This window comes from Ogataea polymorpha (genome assembly GCF_001664045.1).
Source record: "Ogataea polymorpha strain NCYC 495 leu1.1 chromosome Unknown OGAPOscaffold_1, whole genome shotgun sequence".
Lineage (NCBI taxonomy): Eukaryota > Fungi > Ascomycota > Pichiomycetes > Pichiales > Pichiaceae > Ogataea > Ogataea polymorpha.
In genome coordinates, this window is record NW_017264698.1 from 855171 (window position 1) to 879920 (window position 24750).

At 49.3% G+C, this 24750-nt stretch overlaps 13 protein-coding genes and 1 non-coding gene across 14 annotated transcripts; 8 read left to right on the top strand and 6 right to left on the bottom strand.

The window, feature by feature from the left end:
• Positions 1 to 1123: 1123 nt before the first annotated feature.
• Positions 1124 to 4048, top strand: OGAPODRAFT_96906 (uncharacterized protein; the record flags this gene model as incomplete). The annotated part of the gene is made up of 1 exon (XM_018357920.1): positions 1124 to 4048. One exon carries the CDS (start codon positions 1124 to 1126, stop codon positions 4046 to 4048), a length of 2925 nt encoding a protein of 974 aa, XP_018213253.1.
• A 53-nt stretch (positions 4049 to 4101) lies between these two features.
• Positions 4102 to 6623, top strand: OGAPODRAFT_84674 (uncharacterized protein; the record flags this gene model as incomplete). Its single annotated transcript, XM_018356775.1, has 1 exon — positions 4102 to 6623. The coding sequence occupies one exon, from the start codon at positions 4102 to 4104 to the stop codon at positions 6352 to 6354; it is 2253 nt and encodes a 750-aa protein (XP_018213254.1). The 3' UTR covers positions 6355 to 6623.
• Positions 6624 to 7591: 968 nt separating this feature from the next.
• On the bottom strand, positions 7592 to 7664 carry OGAPODRAFT_t11. Its single transcript has one exon. It is a non-coding gene; the product is annotated as a tRNA-Arg (tRNA).
• A 167-nt stretch (positions 7665 to 7831) lies between these two features.
• Positions 7832 to 8573, top strand: OGAPODRAFT_15283 (uncharacterized protein). The gene has a single exon (XM_018353623.1). It carries the CDS (start codon positions 7925 to 7927, stop codon positions 8537 to 8539), a length of 615 nt encoding a protein of 204 aa, XP_018213255.1. The 5' UTR covers positions 7832 to 7924; the 3' UTR covers positions 8540 to 8573.
• Positions 8574 to 8715: 142 nt separating this feature from the next.
• On the top strand, positions 8716 to 11012 carry OGAPODRAFT_15285 (uncharacterized protein). Its single transcript, XM_018353624.1, has one exon. It carries the CDS (start codon positions 9141 to 9143, stop codon positions 10965 to 10967), a length of 1827 nt encoding a protein of 608 aa, XP_018213256.1. The 5' UTR covers positions 8716 to 9140; the 3' UTR covers positions 10968 to 11012.
• A 77-nt stretch (positions 11013 to 11089) lies between these two features.
• Positions 11090 to 12877, top strand: OGAPODRAFT_92062 (uncharacterized protein; the record flags this gene model as incomplete). Its single annotated transcript, XM_018357095.1, has 2 exons — positions 11090 to 11261; positions 11295 to 12877. The coding sequence occupies 2 exons, from the start codon at positions 11090 to 11092 to the stop codon at positions 12875 to 12877; spliced, it is 1755 nt and encodes a 584-aa protein (XP_018213257.1).
• Positions 12878 to 12892: 15 nt separating this feature from the next.
• Positions 12893 to 13657, bottom strand: OGAPODRAFT_15287 (proteolipid subunit of the vacuolar H(+)-ATPase V0 sector). Its single transcript, XM_018353625.1, has 2 exons — positions 13534 to 13657; positions 12893 to 13422 (listed from the first exon to the last, which is right to left on the bottom strand). The coding sequence occupies exons 1-2, from the start codon at positions 13545 to 13547 to the stop codon at positions 12954 to 12956; spliced, it is 483 nt and encodes a 160-aa protein (XP_018213258.1). The 5' UTR covers positions 13548 to 13657; the 3' UTR covers positions 12893 to 12953.
• A 422-nt stretch (positions 13658 to 14079) lies between these two features.
• On the top strand, positions 14080 to 14827 carry OGAPODRAFT_11120 (uncharacterized protein; the record flags this gene model as incomplete). The annotated part of the gene is made up of 2 exons (XM_018353261.1): positions 14080 to 14082; positions 14141 to 14827. The coding sequence occupies 2 exons, from the start codon at positions 14080 to 14082 to the stop codon at positions 14825 to 14827; spliced, it is 690 nt and encodes a 229-aa protein (XP_018213259.1).
• Positions 14823 to 15632, bottom strand: OGAPODRAFT_39031 (uncharacterized protein; the record flags this gene model as incomplete). Its single annotated transcript, XM_018355372.1, has 1 exon — positions 14823 to 15632. A coding segment is annotated over one exon (810 nt), but the record flags the coding sequence as incomplete, so codon positions are not given.
• A 529-nt stretch (positions 15633 to 16161) lies between these two features.
• OGAPODRAFT_15288 (uncharacterized protein) lies at positions 16162 to 18673 on the top strand. The gene has a single exon (XM_018353626.1). It carries the CDS (start codon positions 16172 to 16174, stop codon positions 18632 to 18634), a length of 2463 nt encoding a protein of 820 aa, XP_018213261.1. The 5' UTR covers positions 16162 to 16171; the 3' UTR covers positions 18635 to 18673.
• Positions 18674 to 18802: 129 nt separating this feature from the next.
• Positions 18803 to 19783, bottom strand: OGAPODRAFT_45509 (uncharacterized protein; the record flags this gene model as incomplete). Its single annotated transcript, XM_018355501.1, has 1 exon — positions 18803 to 19783. One exon carries the CDS (start codon positions 19781 to 19783, stop codon positions 18803 to 18805), a length of 981 nt encoding a protein of 326 aa, XP_018213262.1.
• Positions 19784 to 20889: 1106 nt separating this feature from the next.
• Positions 20890 to 21866, top strand: OGAPODRAFT_92068 (uncharacterized protein; the record flags this gene model as incomplete). The annotated part of the gene is made up of 1 exon (XM_018357096.1): positions 20890 to 21866. The coding sequence occupies one exon, from the start codon at positions 20890 to 20892 to the stop codon at positions 21856 to 21858; it is 969 nt and encodes a 322-aa protein (XP_018213263.1). The 3' UTR covers positions 21859 to 21866.
• Positions 21867 to 21884: 18 nt separating this feature from the next.
• OGAPODRAFT_15291 (uncharacterized protein) lies at positions 21885 to 23287 on the bottom strand. Its single transcript, XM_018353627.1, has one exon. It carries the CDS (start codon positions 23261 to 23263, stop codon positions 22265 to 22267), a length of 999 nt encoding a protein of 332 aa, XP_018213264.1. The 5' UTR covers positions 23264 to 23287; the 3' UTR covers positions 21885 to 22264.
• Positions 23288 to 23378: 91 nt separating this feature from the next.
• OGAPODRAFT_15292 (uncharacterized protein) lies at positions 23379 to 24734 on the bottom strand. Its single transcript, XM_018353628.1, has one exon. It carries the CDS (start codon positions 24690 to 24692, stop codon positions 23400 to 23402), a length of 1293 nt encoding a protein of 430 aa, XP_018213265.1. The 5' UTR covers positions 24693 to 24734; the 3' UTR covers positions 23379 to 23399.
• Between the last annotated feature and the right edge of the window lie 16 nt (positions 24735 to 24750).

The window sequence follows — 24750 nt, forward strand, 5'->3', positions numbered from 1 at the left end:
GGAATTACCACCGCAGCTTTCAGAACTTGCAAGCAAGCCTACCGAAGAAGTTATGGCCGACTTAAACAGACTGCCTCTGTTCATGACAGAACTCGATGAGTCTGACGGCGCGGGTGGTGAAAACTTACACGTCGAGGCCCTGAAAGCTCTTGCATATGAAGGAGAGCCGGACGAGATTGCTACCAATTTTAAGAACCAGGGAAACGACTGCTACAAGGCCAAGCAGTATAAGAATGCCGTGGAATATTACACAAAGGGCCTTGAGGTTGGTTGCAACGTGGATGAGATTAATGCAACATTATATCTCAACAGAGCAGCCTGCAACTTGGAGCTGAAGAACTACCGCAGATGTATTAACGATGCCAAAGAGTGTCTCAAAATCCAGCCCAAGAACGTCAAAGCGCTCTTTCGTGCTGCCAAGGCTTTTCTTGCCATCGAAAAGTACGACGAGGCCGAGCAAATTCTCCAATACGCATCCTCCTTGGACAACACCTCGCCTGCTTTCAAGTCGCTAAACAAGCAGCTCGAAGACAGACGAAGACTGCTCCGCGAATTGGAAGAGAAGAAACGTAGGGAGGAAGAGGCCGAAGAACGCAAAAAAAACAATCTTAAACAGGCCATGGTTCTGCGAAATTACCTAAACCTCTCAAGTGCGGAGCCCGCAGAACTTCCTGCAGGAACACAGATCCATTTGGAGGACCCGGAAGACATAGAGACACAGCTAATTATTCCAACCATGGTTCTGTATCCGACTACAGACGAGTTTGATTTTGTCAACGAGGTGAGCGAGCTTTCCACCCCTGGAGAGCTGATCGAACTGGTGATGGATCGTCCTGATTCCTACTTTGAGGATCCGAAGCATAAGAATTTCAGACAGATGGAAGCATATATGGAGACGGAAAGTGGCGGTTTGATCAAGGCCGGGAAGAAGGTGCCGTTTAATACGATCCTCTCTGCGGCATCTCCACGCGTGCCTTTGTTTGACGACGTGATGCGCATCTACTTTGTACCAAAAGCAGACTCCAAAACGTGGATCTCGAAATGGAGTAAGGAGGCAGCTTTGAAAAAAAGACGATAAATATGAAAAAAATTCAATAAAAATAATTTTTTTTTAGTAAAGAAAATGGCCTCTGTGAAAAGACAGCGTCCGACAGACGGACTTGCAGTCACGCAGAAAGTGTTTGTGCGGAGTCGCAATGGCGGGGCCTTGAAGATTGTTCGTGAGCATTATTTGAGAGACGACATACCGTGCTCTAGCGTCTGCTGCGACGATTGCGAGGAATACTACAAGCCTTCTCCTGATGGCCAACCCAGCGAGCCAATTTTGAGCGGCGAGCCCCTGGAGATCACCAAGAGTGACATTGGAAGACACTACTTGATTTTGGACACCAACGTGGTTTTAAATGCCATAGATCTGCTCGAAAGCGACAAGGTGTTTTACGACGTGATCATTCTGCAAACAGTGCTGGAAGAGGTGCGAAACCGCAGCTATCCTATATATATGCGTCTTCGTGCGCTGTGCAAGAACGACGACAAACGGTTTGTGGTGTTCCACAACGAGTTTAAGACAGACTCGTTTGTTTCTCGCGAGAAAGGCGAGTCTGCACAGGATTACAACGATAGACTGATCAGAAAGTGCGCATTATTTTATAGCCAGCATTTGGCAAAACATAAGATCTCGATCGTGCTGCTGACCAGCGACAAGAATAACATCGAAAAGGCCGTTAACGAGGGAATCACAACCATGTCCTTACACAGTTACGTTTCTTTGCTACCGAACTTCAACGAGTTGGAGGACATGTTGCCGTCCAACGAAACGTTTTCGCGCCAGCTCACAGAGATCAATTATCAGGAGTACTATTCACCTGCGCGTCTAATGGGAGGGATTAAGAACGGGACCCTGTACCAGGGCACGATCAACATTTCGTCGTACAATTTTCTGGAAGGCTCCATTTCCGTGCCGTCGATGCCCAAGCCGCTGCTCGTTTTGGGCAGAGAGAACTTGAACCGGAGTTTCAACGGCGACACCGTCGTGGTGGAGCTGTTGCCAAAAAGCAAGTGGAAAAAACCGTCCACGGAGATCATCGACGAGGAGACTATCAACAGCAACGAAGTAGGCGACGAGGACGAGGATGAGGTGGTCATTTCCGACCAGGAGCGGCGACTGCTTGCCGAACACGCGGTGGCTGCCCAGGGAGAGGACCAGAAGGTGATTCCGACCGCGCGAGTCGTGGGCATTGTGAAACGTAGCTGGCGACTCTATGTTGGGCAGCTGGCCCCAAATTCGGCCGCCAAAGATCAAGTTGGAGGCAACGCTGCGAAATCGTGCTTTGTCATATTGATGGACCGTTCGTTGCCTAAAGTGCGCATCCGCACCAGACGCGCGCGCGAGCTGCTAGGAAAGCGGATCGTCGTGGCTGTCGATTCGTGGAGCCCGACCTCGAAATATCCGGACGGCCATTTTGTGCGTGTTTTGGGCGACATCGAGGACAAGGACGCGGAGCAGGAGGCACTTCTTCTGGAACACGACGTGGAGTATAGGCCGTTTTCCAAAAACGTTCTGGACTGTCTTCCCAAGGAGGGCCACGACTGGAAGGTGCCGGAGAAACTCGACAATGGCGATCCGCAGCTGGCGCAGAGACGTGATCTCAGAGAGAAACTCGTCTGCTCGATCGACCCGCCGGGCTGTGTGGACATCGACGATGCGTTGCATGCTCAGCGGCTGCCTAATGGTAACTACGAGGTGGGCGTGCACATTGCGGACGTGACGCATTTTGTGAAGCCTGGAACGGCCTTGGACCAGGAGGGAGCTTCCAGAGCGACTTCTGTGTACTTGGTCGACAAAAGAATTGACATGCTGCCGATGCTACTGGGTACGGATCTGTGTTCGCTGAGGCCGCATGTGGACAGGTTTGCCTTTAGTGTTCTCTGGGAAATGGACGAGGACGCCAATATTGTGCGCGTAGACTACTTCAAGTCGATTATCCGGTCGAAGGAAGCCTTTGCTTATGAGCAGGCCCAGTTGCGGATGGACGATCCGTCTCAGCAGGACGATTTGACCAAAGGGATGCGGATTTTGTTGCAGCTGTCGAAGAAACTCAAACAGAAGAGACTGGACGCCGGCGCCTTGAATCTCGCGTCACCAGAGGTGAAGGTGCACATGGACAGTGAGACGTCGGACCCGGGCGAAGTGGAGGTTAAAAAACTCGTCGAGGCCAACTCGCTCGTGGAGGAATTTATGCTTTTAGCCAACATTTCCGTGGCCAAGAAGATCTACGACGAGTTCCCGCAGGTGGCCATGCTGAGACGGCACGCTCCCCCGCCAGCTACCAATTTTGAGGTTTTGAACGACATGCTGCGTGTGCGCAAGGGAATGTCTATTTCTCTAGAGAGCTCCAAGGCTCTGGCAGATTCGCTCGACAGGTGCGAGGACCCACAGGACCCGTATTTCAACACCTTGCTGAGAATAATGGCCACGCGGTGCATGATGGCGGCCGAGTATTTCTCAGCCGGCAACTACGGCTACGAGGATTTCCGCCATTATGGTCTGGCGACCGAAATCTATACCCACTTCACCTCTCCAATCAGACGGTACTGCGACGTTGTGGTGCACAGACAGCTTGCAGCAGCCATCGGCTACGAACCATTGCACCCATTGCACAGAGACAAGGCCAAGATGGACCTGGTGGTGAAGAACATTAACAAGAGACACAGAAACGCACAGTTTGCTGGACGGGCCAGTATTGAGTACTACGTCGGACAGGTGATGAAGAACACGCAGAGCACGCACGAGGGATACGTGATAAAAGTGTTCTCGAACGGGATTGTTGTTCTGGTGCCAAAGTTTGGTGTCGAGAGTCTGATTAAGCTCGAAAGCCTTGGAGATATCAGGACAAGCCATTTTGACGAGGACCTGTACAAATTGACTTTCACAGATAAAAATGGCAGCGAGCGCCAGGTGAGCGTGTTTGACCGTGTCCAGGTTTCTGTCACGTCGCAACTGGATGAGATGACCGGTAAGAGAAAAGCACAGCTGCTGCTGGCATAAGTAGAAATAATTATTTTTCACATTTTTTGTAAATTTTTTTCATATTTTCTCCCATGTCAAACTTTGGGCCACAGGTTAGACAGACGGTGCCGGCAATCGACCCGGTCGTCACCGACTATGCTATTGGCTATCTGGGCCATCTTTTCCACGCAACAGAGGACTCTGTTCTTGCGCAACAATTGGACATCCCTAAGGAAATACAGTTTCTGAGCCAGCTTCTGGTCAGTGCTGGCGGAGAGTCAGAAAAGGTGAATGGTCTCGCGGCAAAAGTGCAGGAGGCGCTCAAAAAACAATTGACAGACAACATGGCCAAGCTGGCTGTCACGGGAGACACGTCAAAACGGCTGCTGGACGTGGATCTGATCCATAATCAGCAGCGTGATCTTGACAGTTCTTTGGCTCTGCTGAACTCGACTTCCGATATCGCACACACCGGTAGGAACATGGAGACCCGTGTGGACAAGAAGAAACTGCAGAAGGCCGAGGCAAAGATCGCCAAGAAGGTGGCCAAGCGCGCCAACAAGTTTGTCCAGTACGAAGCTTCCAAGCTGCTCAACGAACAGACTAAGGAGGACTACGACTCGTTCTTCCTCAAGGTCAACCCTATTGATTTTGGTGCTGGCGCGGGCAAGTCCAAGGACATCAAAGTGGAGAACTTCGATCTGTACGTGGGGGCAGGAAAACGTATTCTTTCAGACGCCTCGCTTACCCTGGCCTATGGCCGTCGCTATGGTCTTGTTGGACAGAACGGTATTGGTAAGTCGACATTACTGCGTGCTCTTTCTCGCAGAGAGCTGAACATCCCTAAACACATCACCATTTTGCACGTGGAGCAGGAGCTGCGTGGAGATGAGACCTCGGCGCTGCAGTCTGTGCTGGACGCTGACGTTTGGCGGAAGCAACTGTTGCACGAGCAGGCAAAGATAGACGAGCGGATATCGGAGATTGACAGGCTCAAGGCCGAGTTTGAGCCGGAGTCGCTCGAGGCGAAGAAGCTGGACAACGAGCAGAACGACCTGGCAGAGAGGCTCGAGGAGGTGCACGAGAAGCTGAGCGAGATGGAGAGCGACCGTGCTGAGGGCCGGGCCGCGTCGATATTGTACGGTTTGGGATTCAGCGAGGAGGCACAGCAGCAACCTACCAACACGTTCTCTGGAGGGTGGCGGATGCGGTTGTCATTGGCCAGAGCACTTTTTTGCAAGCCAGATCTGCTGCTTTTGGACGAGCCCACCAACATGCTGGACGTGCCTTCGAGCACGTATTTGGCACATTATCTGCAAACGTATCCTGCCACGGTGCTGGTGGTCTCTCACGACCGTGCATTCTTGAACGAGGTGGCCACCGATATAATCCATCAGCACTCTGAGAGACTTGATTACTACAGAGGCTCAAACTTTGACTCGTTCTACAACACCAGAGAGGAGCGGCTCAAGAACCAGAAGCGTGAGTACGAGAACCAGATGCAGTACAGACAGCATCTGCAAGCGTTCATCGACAAATTCCGATACAACGCGGCGAAATCGTCGGAGGCGCAGTCACGAATCAAAAAGCTCGAGAAGCTGCCTGTGCTGGAGCCACCACAGGAGGAGAAGCAGATTACTTTCAAATTCCCGGAGCCAGATAAGATCCAGCCGCCTATTCTGCAGCTCAGCGGTGTCTCATTCGGCTACGATCCGAACAAATTGCTCCTATCCGATGTCGACTTGGACGTTCAACTGGACTCCAGAATTGCGCTTGTCGGAGCCAACGGGTGTGGTAAAACGACGCTGTTGAAGATTCTGATGGGTGAAAACACGCCTCTTCAAGGAACTGTGACCAGAAACTCGCGGCTGCGGATTGGATACTTTGCGCAGCACCACGTCGACCAGATGGACCTGAACCTGAGCGCTGTCAGCTGGCTGAGCACCAAGTTTCCCGGCAAGACCGACGAGGAGTACAGAAGACATCTGGGGTCATTTGGAATCACTGGCTCACTGTCTTTGCAGAAGCTTGAGTCGTTGTCTGGAGGACAGAAGTCGAGAGTGGCCTTTGCCTCTTTGTGTCTCAACACGCCCCATATTTTGATTTTGGACGAGCCTTCGAATCATTTGGATACATCTGGACTGGACGCGCTGAGCGATGCGCTCAAAAACTTCAAGGGCGGAGTGCTGATGGTGTCGCACGACGTCGCGATGATTAACAGCGTTTGTAACGAGATCTGGGTCAGCGAGGATGGAACGGTCAAACGGTTCGACGGCGACATTTATGCGTATAAGAAGTACATTCTGGCCAAGGCCGACGCTTCTGGAGTGGTCAAAAAACACTGATCAGGCTGTTATAGTTGAATGTCGCGGCTTTTCAGCGTGAGGTTGAGAAAATTGTTGAGTCTTTTCTTGGCTCTGAGCAGAGAGATGGAGAATAGCGCCAGAACGAGAACAATCGAGGTCGTCTGGAAACAGATAACGAACTCGACTGTTCCACGGTCGTTCACGAAAGTGTGTTTCCCGCTCACTGTGCGGCTAATGATGTATTTCTCATTTGCCATGTTAAAGTAGACACAGATGGCCATCGATAATAAACAATGCACAAGAACGACGATCCACCAGTAGAAAAAGTATTTGAATGACGCGGCAAACTGCTGGAATATGCTATGGGCGTCGACGTAAAGCAGGATGATGACGGTGGTTAGTAAAAGCGAGGAAACAAACATGGACAGCGCCGACAGGGCACTGAGCAGCGTGGTTGTTCTTCGGAAGTAGCCGAATGTGATCGCACCCAGAATAAAGTTCAGAAAGCTCGACAAGTTTGAGACCAATGCGGTCCGCAGCAAAATGCTGCCAGGATGGTATTTCTGTACCGCTATCGAGTTTTGGATATTGACATGCAATTTGAACAACTGTGAATTGAACAGCCGGTGTACAGGCTCATCTCGCAAGCTTATTGTAGTAGTGCTTGATATAGACAACCTCAGACAGTTGGCCGTGACTTGACTTTCGCAAATTGTTGTGTCTGTGTGGTAGGTTACCTCTGTCTCGGCTTTTTCGATTCCGCTGGCGTCCACAAGTCCGCTAGCCAACATCGACACAAATATCTGTGACGTGTCGCTCTCTGCTGCTACTACAAAGCATCTAACATTGAAGTTTGGCTTTAGTTGCCACCCATGGGGAAGCACGCATTCTAAGCGGAACGTAAGAATGGTTTTCACAATAGTCTCCATCCCCGTATTAATATCAAAGATTAAATCCCCTATATGGCTCTCATCCACAAGGGTGCCGTTGATGTACAGTCTAACATCACCAGGAACCACGAACATGGTGCTTTTACCCCTTTCAAGTTCCAACTCCTGGATTATAAGTTCACAGCGGGTTTCTTTGCATTGGCGCTGCTCTTCACGCCAGGTGCAAATGACTTTTTCCAGCGTTTGGAGGTTGTTGTAGTTGTCTGACTGGTTTTCCATTTGGAATATAGTAGTATTATTGGTGAGCAGCGGCTTGATGTAGCATGAAGAAGGAAAAAAGGGAGAGATTAAAAAAAAATGGGATTTTTGGAGGAGGAAAAAGAAAGCACCCAAGCCGGGAGTCGAACCCGGAATCTTTTGATTAGAAGTCAAACGCGTTAACCATTACGCTACTCGGGCGTTGTATATGCAGAAAGGGGGTCGGAACAATTTGCTGCAAAGTATCTTGCTGTTTTTTTTCCCAGCCAGCCAATCACGAGCAGTTAATTGTAATTACCACAAGGCCGGCCTATAATTTCCACGGTATTTTTTTTCCTCTACGCACGCTCGCCGGGACGCACCGCACAGGATTTTACAAGAAAAACAATTTAAAAGTTTTCAACAGTTAGCACAAGTCGCCAATGTTGTCGAGATCTTTTGTTAGAGGCCTTAGAGCCAATATGGGATTGGCCTCCCAGGCTAGAACTTTGTCTTCTACTACTGCCGCTCTTAAGTCTACCTACGATTCTCCAGACTTCTCCCACTACCTCAACAAATCCAAAGGAACCAATGACAAATCGAGAGTTTACACTTACTTCATGGTGGGCTCGTACGGATTGGTCTCAGCTGCAGCCGCCAAGTCGACCGTCGAGGCTTTCTTGACCACCATGTCGGCTTCTGCCGATGTGCTGGCCATGGCCAAGGTTGAGGTCAAGCTGAACGCCATTCCTGAGGGAAAGAACGTCGTTGTCAAATGGCAGGGTAAGCCTGTTTTCATCAGACACAGAACGCAGGCAGAGATTGCCGAGGCCAACGAGGTGGACATCTCTTCTCTGAGAGACCCACAGAAGGATTCGGACAGAGTGAAGAACCCAGAGTGGCTGATCATGCTCGGTATCTGCACCCATTTGGGTTGCGTTCCTATTGGAGAGTCCGGTGACTTTGGCGGATGGTTCTGCCCATGTCACGGTTCTCACTACGACATTTCCGGCAGAATCAGAAAGGGTCCTGCTCCACTGAACCTTGAAATTCCAGAATACGAATTCTCCGACGAGTCCACTTTGGTTGTTGGCTGATTAGAGGGACACAAATGTATAAAGTCACAAACAAACGCAGAAAATTAGCATCCAGTTGGATCTCTAGTAATAGAATATTCTCCTCCACTATTAAACTAATTTTTTCTCACTTAACTTATGTCTCTCTAAGCTTTTGGTAATGGATCGTCTGTCGTTTTCCGCAGATTCGTCGTCCTGGCGAAGTACTTTTGAGGAATCTGCCAGGTCCCAGAAGCCAATAAAGAGCTTCAAGGAGTTCCATACCGTTGACTGGGTCCAGGAAGCGCTCGTGGAAAACAAGAAGTACTACGATGCCATGCGCCCCACAACGCGCGGCGAGAACTCTTCCACCCGCAGATGGAACACTATTAGGACAAAGTTCGTCACCTCGATACAGAATTGGCTTGCCCTCACTCTCATGGGTGTGTGTATCGGCCTCATAGCAGCGGCCATCAACATCGTCACAGAATGGCTTGGAAACTTCAAAACGGGATATTGCCGGTCTAACCTCTATCTCAACAAGGAATTCTGCTGCTGGAGCGAGGAAGGGAAGTGTTCCCTGTGGCAGCCGTGGTCCAGCAACTCGTTTCTCCAGTACCTCATATTCATTTTTATATCTGTCATGTTCGGGAGTATCGCAGCTCTTCTCTGCAAGGTTTTCGCGCCTACAGCAGCTGGATCAGGGATCTCCGAGGTCAAATGCATTGTTTCTGGATTTGCCATGGACGGGTTCCTTGGATGGCAGACGCTCATCATCAAATCGTTCGCTCTTCCACTGGTGATTGCGTCTGGCTTGAGCGTGGGTAAAGAGGGCCCTAGTGTTCATTATGCTGCGTGCGTGGGTCACGTGATCCCCAAACTATTCAAGCGGTTCAGCCGATCGTACGTCTCGCTATCGCAGTTCCTGACTGCTGGTTCGGCAGCTGGCGTTGCCGTGGCGTTTGCGTCGCCAATCGGTGGAGTTCTATTTTCCATAGAGGAAATCAGCTCCAACTTCAAACTGTCCACGCTCTGGAAAAGTTACTACTGTGCATTGGTCGCGACTGGAACGCTTTCGGCAATGAACCCGTTCCGTACGGGCCAGATCGTGCTGTTTGAAGTGAGGTATGACTCAGATTGGAGATATTTTGAGATTCCGTTATTTGTCGTCCTTGGTATATTTGGAGGTGTCTACGGAATTCTGGTTGCAAAATTTAATATAAAATGGGTGGCCTTCAGACAGCAGTATCTCTCCAATTACGCTATAAGAGAGGTCATGATCCTGTGTTTGCTGACATCGGCCATTGGCTATTTCAACGAGTTTCTGCGACTGGAAATGACCGAGGGAATGCAAATTCTATTCCACGAATGCGGCGGAGAGTTTGACCACTCTCTTTGCAAAATGGACCCGCATTTGAGCTCCAAGCTATCGTATTTTGCCAGTCTGCTCTATGCTACTGTTTTGCGTGTGGTGTTGGTGGTAGTCTCGTACGGATGCAAGGTTCCATGTGGCATATTTGTTCCGTCCATGGCGGCAGGTGCCACTTTTGGACGGGCCATAGGCTTGCTTGTGGAAATGTTCAATCCGTGTGCGAACGCCGAGCAGGGCAAGTGTATTATCTCCGGCACATACGCATTTCTCGGCGCAGCAGCCGCGCTGAGCGGGATTACACACCTGACGCTCGCAGTGGTCGTCATAATGTTCGAGCTCACCGGTGCAATCAAGTACATTGTGCCCACAATGATTGTTGTTGGCGTGACCAAAATCATCAATGACCGCTGGGGGATTGGTTGTGGAGGCATCGCAGACCAGATGATCAAGTTCAACGGCATGCCGTTTTTGGACCCAAAGGAAGAGCACGATTTTGGGTCGCACAGCATTTCAGACTGTATGACCGACCAGGTAGTTGTGATTCCTGTTTCTGGATATACGTACCGTGATGTTGAGCATCTTCTTGCAGAAACGAGTTTCCAAAGCTACCCGGTCGTTACTGACAACGAGTCAGTGGTGACAGGCATTATCAAACGGTCGCAGCTGCTGGCAGGGCTGCATTACCACAAACAGTTGCGTCATTTGGAAATACCACTGGACACGCCAGTGGATTTCTCGTCAACACCTCCGCAAGACCAGCAAGACGTCCTCTCGTTCGGGCGCTTTGTAGACACCCAATATTATCGGGTCAACATCAACAGCTCCTTCAACACGCTGGTAAACATCTTCATGAAACTGGGCCCGAAGCTCGTCATCGTCGAGGATGGCGGCAGGATGGCGGGCATCATATGTCGCAAGGACTTGATCAAATTTGAGCTCTACCTTCACCGGCTAGAACATGGCGACCCATTTGTCTCGGCTAAAGATGACAAAGTGTTTGCATGGATGGCGAACCTGCCATCCAAAGTGCGCCATAAAATGTTTGCATTAGTCGGCCGCAAGCCGCAACCATATGTCACGCTGGATCTGGATGAGTGACAAATAACAATAGACGTTAGTTTATAGATGTGTTTTCTTCCCACAAAAGGGGATCTGGGATGTATATCTCCCATGCGCTAAAAAAAAACTGGCTTTTGTTTCTTTCACTTGAAGAAGAAGACATGTCTATGGATGGGTGCAATCTGGACCGGTCGAATGGCACCAAGTCCAAGAACCTGATCCTATGTTTTGACGGCACAGCGAATAATTTCAGCACCCGCGTCGAAACCAACATTCTGAAACTGTACAAGATGCTAGAAAAGGGATCTCACCAACAAATGTGCTATTACCAGCGTAAGTGTGTCCTGTGGAAGTTCTGACTCTTAGCAGGGATCGGTAACGACATCCGGACGGGGTTCGGGGAATTCCACGACGGCGGCTGGTTCTCCTCCTCCGTTGAGAACGTAAAGTCCGACCTTGACGAGTTGGTGGCCTTCACCGTCGATTATCACGTGATCGAGGCATACACGTATCTGATGAGGTACTATGTGGACGGCGACCAGATCTACCTGTTTGGGTTCAGTCGCGGGTCTTTCATTGCCAGGATACTGGCTGGGATGATCGAGCGCATTGGGCTGCTGAACCAGGGGTTGGAAGTGATGGTTAGCACTGCCTGGGAAATCTACAAAAAATGGGAGCAGCATGGCCAACCGATCGGTCGAGAATGGACTAGTTCTAGCGCCAGTGTTTTCAAGAAGACGTTTTGTCGGGAGAAGGTGATCATCAAATTTATGGGACTGTGGGATTCCGTCAACTCGTGCGGGATCTTTCTAGACAGGTTGTTCCCGTTCACCTCTATTTCGCACCATGTTGAGCATATAAGACACGCGGTAAGCATAGACGAGCGAAGAGCAAAGTTCAAGCAGAACCTCTTCATTCCTCATTCCTACCTGCCGTCATTGTTCAACCTTCAATGCATTGACCAGGACGACCAGGATTCCAGCATTGACTCCGATTCGGCCCGTGAGCTCGAGCACTTACTGCATCTAGAGCCAGACTACGTTAATAGGACCCACGCTTATGCCAATCGTCCAGTCCCCACATCAAACGACCTGGTCGAACTGTGGTTTCCAGGCGACCATAGCGATGTGGGTGGTGGATGGGCCAACGATATTGACGGCCATTCCATATCAAACCTGTCGTTTCGGTGGATTTTGTCATCTGCAATCGAAATGGGCGTGTTATTCAAGAGAAATGCTGTATATGAGTTTGCAACCAAATTCACTAGCTTGGATAGTTTATTGTCGTGCAACCACGATTGTCTACAATTGATTAGACATAGCTCAAAACTCCATGATGAGTCAGGAGGCATCACAATGCAGCATTCAGTTGCTTCATACACAAACTCACTGAGCTCCAACATGGCAGTTACTGGTCAAAGTGAGGATCTTTTCCACCAGCCAGTTAAGAATGTGATGCAGGTTCCTTCGCACCAGGTTTCCAGATTTGACGGGCGAGGAACAGATACCGTCAAAAAGTGTCTTTTTTGGTGGATGGTGGAAGTCCTGCCCATCGGGTATTTTATTGAGAACAAGAACGGGAAATGGCGAAGAATTTACTATCCGAATTTGGGACGTACAAGAAACCTTCCTCGAAATGCCAAACTTCATTGGACTGCTTTATGGCGGGCCAAGTTCGTCAAAGACTACGAGCCGAAAAATATCCCTGAAATTTACAGACCGTTGTTCGACCAGGTCAAGGCGGAAAACGAGGTCAGAAGTGAGATCGAAGACGAAGATCTGTGCGATTGTCAAGTTGTCACTAACGAGAATTTGATTGATCGCACAACAGGGGAGATCAAGCAAGACTGTCTGGTTTGTGAGCACGATAGAAAAACTCGGATAGATATACGTTGGGACGAAATTCCAGACGATCTTTCTAAGTGGCTGGAGAAAGACTCCGGTTTATAGATTGCTTAGTAGCACCTAGATTTATTTATTCCCTATTTTATGTGGAATTTTGAGATGACACGGGGAGAAGAAGGGCTTAACAAACGACATCCTGAGTAGCCCTAGAGTTGAGCAGAAGGGCGACAATCAGACCGTACAGACCCAAGACTTCGGCGAAAATCAAAATCAGGATCATACCCACAAACAATCTTGGTTGTTGAGCGTTACCTCTGACACCAGCGTCACCAACAATACCAATGGCAAAGCCAGCGGCCAAACCAGAGAGGCCGACAGAGAGACCAGCACCCAGTTGGATGAAACCAGTGTAAAGGGCCTGTTGTTGTTTCAATGACGAGGAAATCAAGACCGACACCACCAGTCCGTAAATGGCAATGATACCCGCCATAATGACTGGGACCGTATTTTTGATCAAAAGGTCTGGTCTCAAAACACAGGTGGCACAGATACCAACACCGGATTTGGCAGTACCGTAGGAGGCACCGAAACAGGTGAAGATGATAGCAGCAGCGCAGCCGATGGATCCAAAGAATGGAGCGTACACAGGACTAAATGTTAGCAGGTGCTAGGCGTTTTTATCAGCAAGCGAATAGCCACTTTACAGATCTCGTTTCCGTTTGTACTGTTTTCAGGACTTGCTTGCGAATTGCAGTACTTACCAAAGGTCAGACATTGTGGATTTGACTAATTGATCTATGATTAAATACGAGTCCTTGTTGTGAGATCGGGTGATAAAACAGAGCTAGATTATTGTTTTGTAACAAACACTTAATCAATTGACACCTATATTTCCAAGTCTTTTATTTTTTCTGATTATTGGTGCTGCTTTTCTGAGGGCACGGGCACATAACCAAATGACACAGAGCTTCTCATAAGAGCGATAGAGGTGAAGAGAGGAGCATATAGTGAGGAAGGTTGGTTGCGACCTACTACGGCAAGTGAGCTGGAACAGTTGAGCTACCGGCTGTTCAAACTGGTGAGACAAGAAGCAAGGAGGAACAACTAGGTCCGCTCGTAACTCATTATTGCTAACTTTTTTTGCTTCCTCCTGGTTTACTGCGCTCTGTCTACCATCCACAATCGCTTGTGCCACGTCCGCGACCAGTTCAGGGCGGGTTTTGTAAGTAGACGTCAGCTACGGCTGGTCACAGAAATAAATAAATTCTATATTTTTTCGATGGTCGCGAAATTCTAAAACCATACACATGGTAAGTGTCTTCCAGTTCACTGCTAACTTAGTCTCTCCTGTATAATAATGCCATCAAGCAAACGCAGCAACTGCGAAAAGATCTTGAGCAGTTTGAAAAAGACCCCACCTCAGCGCAGCTCTCGCTGATAGGCCAGATCACCACCACAATCACCAACCTTTCGAGAACTCTCCAGGACTACGAGGACTACATCGTCAAGCAGACGCTGAATCTGAACGAGTCCCAGAAACTGAAAAATGAAAACAGACTTGCGAGCCTGAAAAACGAGCTTCTCGAGTACAAGCTGAAAACACAATCCTTAAAGAAACAGCGAGAGGAAGGATTAGCCGAGGTCAATAGAAACCAATTGTTTGCAAACAGGTCGACGGCGATATCAGAAAATCCGTACGATGACAGCAACGTTTCTTCTGTGACCAACAGAGGTGGCCAAAGTCGGCAGGAACAGCTCTCGGGACTCTCCATGCAAGAAGGGCTACAGAAGGAACAGTCTGTTTTAGAACGTTCAAACCAGCAGCTGGACGAAATTCTCGAGATGGGAAGAATGGCGTTTGACGATCTGGTGGAGCAGAACGAGGTGGTGCTGAAAATGAAGGAGAGAATGTCGTCCAGCTTGCAGACTCTGGGAGTTTCGAAAGCTACTATTAGACAGATTGAGAAAAAGGCATTTGAGGACAAGTGGATATTCTACATCGGGGCAGCACTCACGTTGTACGTGATGTATTTGATATGGAAGTATTTGGGCTGAGCTTGCCGATCAGTGGCTCCATAGCCAAGGGCAAGGTCTCTGCGCTGTCTCCTATAAACTGCCAGCAGTCTTTTTCGTCATCGTCCGGCTCGGTGTTGAAAATGGCGACTTTTCCTCCCTGGTTTCTGATAATATCCACATACGACGCGGCAGGCCACACTGCTCGAGATGTTCCGATCACCAGCATCAAATCCACTTTGCTTTGCACTATAAATTCATCTGCCTTGTCGATCATCTGCAAAGGCAGCGACTCTCCAAACCACACTACTGCCGGCCTCAACAGGCCAACTTTGCATGCAGGACAGTGCGGGAGATCCTGCTCGTCAAGAAACGGCAACGCGTCGGTCTGGTCGAAATTGTCCACTCTCAAAGCTTCGCATAGTGGGTCATTATAATTATTCTGCTCCTCATAAGAGCAGCTGAAGTTTGTGCATCGCATCCCAAACAAGGACCCGTGGAACTCTAGCAGTTTCTCTGGCACATGATGGCTTCTCTGAGACAAGCCGTCGACGTTCTGTGTAATTGTAAGAAAGTTGATGTCTGCCAGTTTGCTCAGCTTTGCTAGTACATAATGGCCGAGGTTCGGCTGCGCCTGCAACGCCTTATGTCTGCGATAGGCATAAAACTGCCACACAAGGCCTGGATCGTCAAGAAACGCATCGGGGGTGGCTAGGTCGATTGCGTTGTATTGTTTCCATAATCCACCTGACCCGCGGAAAGTAGACAATCCTGAGGAGGCAGACAATCCTGCACCAATAAGAGCAAGTATGGTTTTACAATTTGGCGAGCGCAAGAAGTTGTGGAAGGACTCAAGAGTGGACACAGGGATCAGCGTTGACGAAGGGGCGGACTCCGTCAGATCCTCACTGTTTATTGGAGACTCGTTACTATCTTCATCGTGGTGTTCTGAGAGCGGCATCAAGGAGGACAGTGATATTCTTCACGACATCTGATATGTTATCTTGCTAGATATTTTTTTAGCTTTTCTTAAGTCTACAAAACTTGTGTCTGTCAAAATAAGATTGTGTCTATAGTCGAAAATTTTTGCCAGCCTTTTTTCTTCTTCATAACAATACAAACTAGGAAAAGACCCAGGGTTGTTTTTTTCGTCTCGTTGCGAGAAATCAGATCCGAACTATTTTCAAAACAGAAAAAAGTTGCAAACAGCAGAAACGCGCGCGTTTGGCCCCCAATTGTGCCCATTTCCGCCGCTTTATAGGTTTTCCTCCCACACATTTGTCAGAAACGTGCATTTTAACCTTATAGAGTACCATGGCACCTCACGACAAACGAAGTGTCTCCGAACAGGAGCGTCGTGCGATGGCAGCAAAGTTCACAGAGTTCATGGATGAAATTCTCACGCTGAAAGACGCCGAAGGGAATGAGTTCTACGAAATGTTCCAGGTTCTTCCATTAAGATCCAACACCGATTATTACAAAGTGATCCGCAAGCCGATGTCGTACTCCAAGATCCGCTCTACGATCAAAAGCCTCAAGTACACCCATCCGCAGCAGTTTATCAACGATCTGGCTCAGATCACCTGGAATGCTCGGTTTTACAACGAAAAAACGTCAATCTACCACGAATGTGCCGTTGTACTCGATAATTACATTCAGCAGAACGTGATCCCTGCTATAAAAAAAGATTCCTCTATTCCTGGACATTCTGAAGTCTACTACCCTAATCTTGGCAAATTACCGGGTGAAGACGATTTTGTCATGCAAATCTCGTCGCCGACTCCACCGGCTCGTCAATCAAAGTCTCGTGGTGATTACGAGGACGAGGATTACGAGGAGGAGGAAGTGGACGAGACCAGACAACAGGACGACGATTACCAGGATGAAGACTATCGGGAGCCCAGTGCTGGATCCAATATGATGCAGCATACAAATCCGATGCACCCTTTACAAGGAGGCTACAACAACGCAATGCCAAATTACAACCCATCGGCATATGTGTCAAAAACAGAGGTTTCGCAGCAGTCTAACTATTACTATCCACCGACACGTAATGTCGCAAAATCTAACGACCAGTTACTTGAGAATTGGGTTAAAAGAGGAAGACCTCCGATTGTGGACCAGCCCCACGAACAGAGAATTAAGAGTATCATGAGAGGTCTGAAGAAAATCAAAGTTAATGGAAAAACAATCATTACTGTGTTTGATAAGCTGCCAAATCAACAGGATCATCCTGAATATTACAGGATTGTCAAAGAGCCAATTTCTATGCTGGACATCAAGGGATTGATCAAGCAGCGACACTATCAGAGTGTCGACGCTTATATGGCGGACGTTTTTAAACTCATTGCGAACTCGAAGGCATACTATTCGGCCAACTCTGCCATGCTTAACAACGTCCATCTTTTGGAGTCCAACATCACCAGACTGTATCATCTGGAAATGCAGCGGCCAGACAGCGATTACGGCGACGTTGTCACATCCAAAGTGCCTGTTCCGTTTCTGGTTTACGAGGGAAGAACTTACAAGGTCGGAAACTGGGTTCTGCTCAAAAATCCCAATGATCCTGATAGACCGATTGTGGGACAGATCTTCCGAATGTGGCAGGAACATGGAAAGAGCTACGTTAATGTATGCTGGTACTACAGACCAGAATGGACTTCGCACAGTTACGATCGTTTGTTCCTCGAAAACGAAGTTTTCAAGACTGGCCAGTATAGAGACCATCCTGTGGAGGATATTTTGGGACCGTGCTACGTTGCATATTTCACCAGATGGCTGAAGGGCGATCCTGCTGTCAAATATGAAGGGCCGTTATTTATTTGCGAGTTTAGATACAGCGACAGAGAGCTGTCTTTTGCAAAAATCAGAACATGGAGAGCTTGTCTTCCTGACGAGGTGAGACACATTGAAGACCCAGTGACTCCAATTGACAAGCCACGGGTCTTGAAAAAGTTTCCGTCTCCAATAAAGTATATGCTTCCTCCGAACGCAGTCCCGTCAGAAAAGCCTCCTCCACCAACAATCTTGAACCTCAATGCTCCTCCGCTGGTGGGTGGCATCCACATCTTTGAGCCAGGACCGGACAGCGAGCCACACGACGATCCAAACTACTACGATGCTTCGCTGAAGAGCAACGAGTACAAAACGTACATCCCACCGTCACCAAACATCAGGCTACCGATGCTACACTCAGACCAGACTCCTCCCCCTCAAAACATGCCGATTCCGCCGAACCCTGCCTCTGGATACCCGTCATCGATGTCTAACATGCAGCCGTTCAACTTTCAGCCGCCATATCAAAACAACGGAGTCTCTAGTTACAACAGTTACCAACAACAGCCTGTTGTTCCATCGTATGGGAACATGTATGGGGGCCAAAAGGTGGTGCAGACTCCATACAATAATTTGGCCTACCAGTACTCGCCGTTCAATCCTCCTTCGTACTCGCAGTCGTTCATCCTGCCTACTTCGCAAGAGCTCAAGATGCCAAAGGAGGTCAGAAGTCTCTACGAGCGGATAGATAACGCCAATTTCCAGAGGTTCACCAAGAACCTTGCTCAGAACAATTACCTCAATGGAAGCACCGATACGATGAGCAAGCCTGACGAGTACCCGGAGGACGAGCTCACTCCAATGCTGTGGTACAGAGGGCCACCCCAGTACGTTCCGAACCGTCTGGTTTCGCAGGAGGACTTTGATAACGAGGACCTAGCATTGCCTTTTGTCAAGAAGAAGCGTGTTGGCGAAGCGCTGCAGCCGGTGCGATTGGGCCACAGTGCCACGTACCTTGCCTGGAAACTGGCGCAACGAGGTAAAGCGGCTTCTTCCAACGGCACGACTGCCTAGATTGTATAGTACGTGCCTTTCTATAAATAAATGTACATTATGAAGGAGCAGAACGCGACGCGAAATATAATTTTATATCAGCATCGTGCCTCAGCTACGTCTATTTGGAATGCAAATCAGTTGACTTCTATAGAGTGCATGCAAACGAAGGAACAAGAACGACCGTGTTCAGTTAGGATAGATGCCCCAGTACTGTTCAACGCCGTAGCTACCAGCGTCTTTCCAGTAGTCGTTGTATGTGGTGAACATGATCACCTGGTCGGCAAGCGACTCGGTGATGGATTTGATGGCAGTGAGCTGGTTTGCCGTCGATGGAACACCCTCTGATCCGTAGGTGTCTCCCTGGGTTGGCCATCCGGTTTCGCAAATCAAGATCGATTTGTCACTGCCACAGGTGCTCTTTAGAAGCGAGATCTGAGATTCCAGGAAGCTGCCACTGTCTTCTGGCTTGACGTTTCCGTCCCAGTATGGATGGGCGTTGACGGCAATGAAGTCAGAGGCCTCACACAGGCTTTCGTTGTCCTGGTATGCTCCGACAGTGTCGACAGTCACCACCTTTCCGGTCCAGCCTTTAGACGAGAGTGTCGATCTTCCGGAGGAGACAGCATTGACCACGTTCGAGGCAGACTCTCCATTTTGCACCCACTCGTTACCGATGGCCACAGCGTAGATGCCGTCCCAGCCCTGGCTGGATGCCTCGACCTGTTGGGCCAGAGTAGCAATGTCGTCAGTGAGCGAGTTGATGTTGTAGAGTCCGGCAAAAATTTTCTGGTTGGAGCCCATATTGGCCATGATGTTGGTGATGCAGGAGCAGTCTGGAGCGTAGACTCTGATGATTTCGTAGGCGGAGAGTTTGGCAATGTCGCTGGCAACCTGGCTCTCAGATTTGCACGATCCCGAGTCGGTGTAAGGAGAGTATGTGATACCCTTGCTTTTCTCTGCGTAGGCCTCTACAGAGCCGGCAGAGGCCGTCGAGCTGGCGGCAGAGGCGGAGCTGGAGCCTGAGGCAGATTCGGTGGCAGAGGTGTCCAGGCTGGAAGGATAGTATGGCTCTCTGGAAGCTCCCGAGACTGGCGCGCTGGCAACCGTGTACGTGACGCTGACAGGCGCGTCACTGCTTGGGGCAGAAGTCTGCGAGGAGACCGCCATACCGTTGGCATCGAAGTACTCGGTGACAACAACAGTAACAGCCGGGTTTCTCTTAGCGTGCTGATGGTGCTGGTGGAGAGGCCTAGCCAAGGTAGCAGTAGCTAGCAACGTGTAGAGGACGGTTCTGGCCAACATAAGGAGCGAATCGAGAGTAAAATGAATGGATTTCGAGTGTCAGTTTACCCCTGAGCTATAATGGTGGGTGTTTCAACTAGCGAGAGCTGGGATTTATATCTTGAATCGAAATATGCAATGCTTAGTGGTGTCTAAAACACGCCCGAAACAAATTTTTGGTAGCAGGTACGAGCCGCACTCTCCTGTAAGATGTCTGTGTTTGGCTGCTGAGCCTCTAGAACTTAAAATACTGAAACAATGTTAAAATTTCGGACCGTGCGTCAGATCAATAGGAGTCGCTTACAGGAAAATCGCGTTGGCGGTATCGCGCATAGTAGTGAAACGCGTTTTTTTTTTAAGCCTTGCTTGCCATACATACGATATCTATGACGCTTCCCAGGTTAGGATGGTGGCATAAGTCGTGCATATAGATTCTAGATCGATATCCCCTGTTGAGCAGGCGCGCAGGACGGGTGTTATTTTGGGCTGTGACAAAGTGCACCTCCTTCATCATGCCTATTTACCCGATATGGCAGTCTAACGGAATACTTAGTGATCTGACAAGTCGAGAATTCCGTTGATCTGCTTTTTTCTTTTGTCGAGATCACCCAAGCTACATGAACTCTATAACGAAGCCTTCACCACGAAGCCTTGGATAATCATCACCGGTATCTGGTTACCTGCCGGATCCGCTTTTCTTTTCGAATGGAGCCAGCCGCTCGAAATCACAGCCCACCTTGTATCTGAGACCTCACAACCCCCCAAACCAAGCTCTTGCTGCTGCTGGAGAAATCACAACGGTGCAGACATGTTTGTGCTGCCTCTACCACCCGTTTAGGTCGTCCAGGACACCGGCAGCCAACACGCTAAATCTGAAACATCCAGGAGGTGTACTAGCCACTTTTTTTCGCGTCCGGCAAGCACATTGCAGTGGCGAGGAAAAAATATTTGTATAACCACCAGCCGGGAATTATGATCTGTCATTATTCCCCATGACAACCCAAGTGCCGCCCTCCTATAGCCATCTGGAGCATTCCGAGTACTCGGAGTACCAAATATTGTACACAAACGAAACCGCAAAGAAACACAAGGTCTGGCACGACGGAACAATGCGTCTGTTCAAGCTCAACAAGAAGCTGATAGTCTACGACGAGGATCGCATGGAAATCTACTCCGACTTCCTTAGCTCATATCCGCGATATCGGGTCGACGACCTGGTCAAGCTCGAGTCGATCTGGATCATGATAGACGAGGTATTGGGGACTTACGAGAGGAACGTTGTGAAGCAGATGCAGAACCTGAATGCCAACGACCTCAACATCCGCGCGCACCAGAAATCGGCTCCGCAGCCACACTCGCTGCCTACAAGCGCCCCGACCCGCAAAAACAAACGTGTGCTCGGCCTTGTAAGAACAAGACCCAGCTCCTCGCTGCCGACCCGGCTCCAGAAACGCACACGAGTCTCGCATCAGACTGTTGGCGTCAAGCGACCTAAAAGAGACAATTATATTCAGCGCGCCATTGACAAGTTCACACAGGTCGACTCGCCAATACCCGAATCGCAGCGCTCAGACACTCTCTCGCTCGCGAGCGACGCTACTTTGGCGCTGGTTTCGCCGCTGGCGTCGGCAATTTCCGTAAGCTCGGAAAACTCGATGTCGACGCTACAGATTCGCTCTTCCAACACTTCGATGTCGTCCCATTCCGGCAGTGTGCGGGCCAGCCGCCAGCGATCTCTGCGCGTGGACCGCAACTCGAGCTCGCAGAGCGTGGTAATCGAAAAACCCATGATGCTGGCCCGCTTCAATTTTACAAACACCAGCTCGTCAGAAAGTGCGCGAGATCCCAGTCCGCTCTTTGACTTCAACAGAAACACACACGAAATGCTTCGCAGCTACAGAACACCAACGCCTAGCGACACACCGTGCTCGATATTCGAGTCCTTGGACAGGAAACGCTAGACTTTTTCCACAAGAATGATTCCATTCAGTTTATAAAATGAACTATAGCGTGCACAGAGGGCCCGCCATGCAGAGCAGAACGTGCGTTTAGTGATTGTATCTCTTTTCGAGTCTGGCAGCCTGGTTGTGCTCTCTCCAGATAAGAAGAGGAACAGCGTTAGAGGTGAAGATCTTCACCACGGGGAACGACGAAAGCAGTCCGTTTAGCGCAGACAAGGCAGGAGTGCTGTTTAGTCTTTCGGCCACCCAGGCCTGTTGTTCCATCTCCTTTGATCTGTCGTAGGTCATTGTCTATGTTAATTAGTTGTATTCAGCAAAGTGTAATATGAGACTCAACTAAATTGAGCGCTTTCTTATATATCAAGCTCCGGCCACTGCGCGGCGAAGCGGTTTTTTCCCCTGTGCTCTAAATTTTCGCAGTCAGTTCAGGAACAATTTCAAAGACATCGCCAACAATGCCAACATCGGCAACAGAGAAAATAGGGGCCTCCTCGTCCTTGTTGATTGCCACAATCGTCTTGGCGTCCTTCATACCGGCGAGGTGCTGAATGGCTCCAGAAATGCCAACGGCAATGTACAGGTCTGGGGCAACAACTTTTCCGGTCTGGCCCACCTGCAACGAGTTGTCGCAGAACCCGGCGTCAACAGCGGCTCTCGAGGCGCCTATGGCAGCGTTCAGCTTCTCGGCCAGCGGCGTGATCAGTCTATCAAACTCCTCCTTGTTCTTGAGACCGCGGCCGCCGGCAACGACGATCTTGGCAGATCCCAGATCTGGTCTCTCGCTCTTGACAAGCTCTTCAGAAACAAACTCGGCACTGTTGCCCGCCTCGACGTACGGAACTTCCTCCACAGGCACGTCGCGAGCATCCTTCAGCTCAACAGGTGCAAAAGCAGAACTTCTCACCGAAAACAAAACCTGGCTGTCCTTCGACTTGACAGTCAAAATCGCATTACCAGCATACGTTGGTCTCACAAAAGTGTCTGGAGAAACAACTTTGATAATGTCAGAAATAGGCTGTAAATCAAGAATGGCCCCGACGCGAGGAAGGAAGCTCTTCCCCACAGTGGACGCAGCAACCACAAAGTTGGTGTAGTCCGAGTCTTTCAATAAGCTGGCGACCAAAGGAGAAACTTGCTCTGGCAGGTAATGGTCATACTTTTCAGAAGGCGACACCAGAATCTTGTCCACAGAAGCAACCTTGGAAACTTCTTTGGCGGCCTCGGCAGCGTGGGGCCCCACTAGAAGAGTTGTAATTGGCTTGCCCAGTTCCTGGGCAGCAGTTAAAGCCGAAAGTGACGAAGGTGTGATTTTGGAGCCAGCAGTCTCGACAAAAGCCAGTGTCGAGCTCAATCTAGCGAACGCAATGCGTTGACTCAAGCCGACAGTTCTAGAAAGTCCAAACATTGAGATCTGTGTAATAAAAAAGGAATACCTGGTGTACGTTCCTGACTAAATTTCGCTAAAAAATAGAGTCGGTCGCCAATTCCTGAAAAAAAACCATCCATTATCCATTAGGTAAGCGATTTGTATGTATGTACAGCTATACAAGTTTTTGTCTCTTTAGCGCGTTCTCAAAGTCCGGTTCCATCTTTGGCTGCAGCGGCTCCGACTCTACCGGCATCGGAGCAACTACCTGTGTCTGCTGGCCCGCTACCGAGTGAGAAGGGCTATTTTTGTTCATGGGGTTGAACGGGTCGTTGACCGGGTAAATGAGCTTCTTGTCTATGTGGTGCTTCTCCAGAATGTTGTATAAATCGTTTTTGGTAAATGGCTTGGCCAGAATGTCCGTCATTCCATGGTTAAGATACGTCACTAGGTCTTGATGCTGATAGTTGCCGGTCATGGCGATGATGGGCGTATCCACGTCAAAAGATCGGATGACAGAGGTTGCCGAAGCTCCATCGAGATTTGGCATCACAATGTCCATCAATACCAAATCAAACTTGACTTTTTCCAAAACATTGATGGCCGCCAATCCGTCGGTCACCACCTCCACCGTGCAACCGTACTTCATCAAGAATTTACTGCACAGCTGAATGCAGACTTCGTCGTCCTCAACCAGCAAGACATGCATTCCAGAACCATTGGTCTGTCGCACAATACGGTTATCTTGTTGTGCTCCTGCCGGGGGTTGGGATGCGGGTTTAGCAGGCTCGTTTGCGGGGATAAATTGCGGATGTTCCTGTGGCGCTGCCTCCACTGACGAGGGCATGCTGCTCGCAGGCTGTGGGTCCTGAGACGGCTGGTTTTGGTCGATGAAAGGAAGATTCAATGGCGGCAGCTCGACGCCCATCTGGGTCAAGGATTTGGCTAAAACGTTGATCGCACGAGAATACGACTCGTTGATCGACTTCGATGTCAAGAAACTCGAAACCATCGTATTATACTTGGTATTGAGAATGTTGAGCTCATCGTGGAGTTTCTGCACCGTCTCTGTGAGGGACTGGTTTTGCTTTTCCAAAAACCCAAAATTGTCTTGCAGATTGCGGAACTGTGCGAGAGAGACTGTGTTTGAGGAAACAGCAGTGTCTCCCTCCTTTTTTGCTGTCACCTTTCGCTTGATATTCTCGAGTGCCTCTCTATTATTTCTCTGGAACTCTGGATGCTTGAACTCCCACACATTCTCAATGCTGTATCTCTGTTTGAGCTCGTTGCTAATTTTCACCTTGTGGAAATCGTACTTGTTGAGCTGTCGCACAAATGAGGCAAAGTTACTGTGTTTGAAATGCTTCGGCAAAACCTGCTTGGTAAACTCGTTCGTATCTGCAATGATAAATGAATCCCCTGCCTCAGACCATCGGACAATATCAGCGTAGCTGTTTTCTTCGAGCATTTGGAAAAGCTTCTTTACAAAGTCTGTTCCTGAAGATTTGGCCCCACCAGCGTCTTTT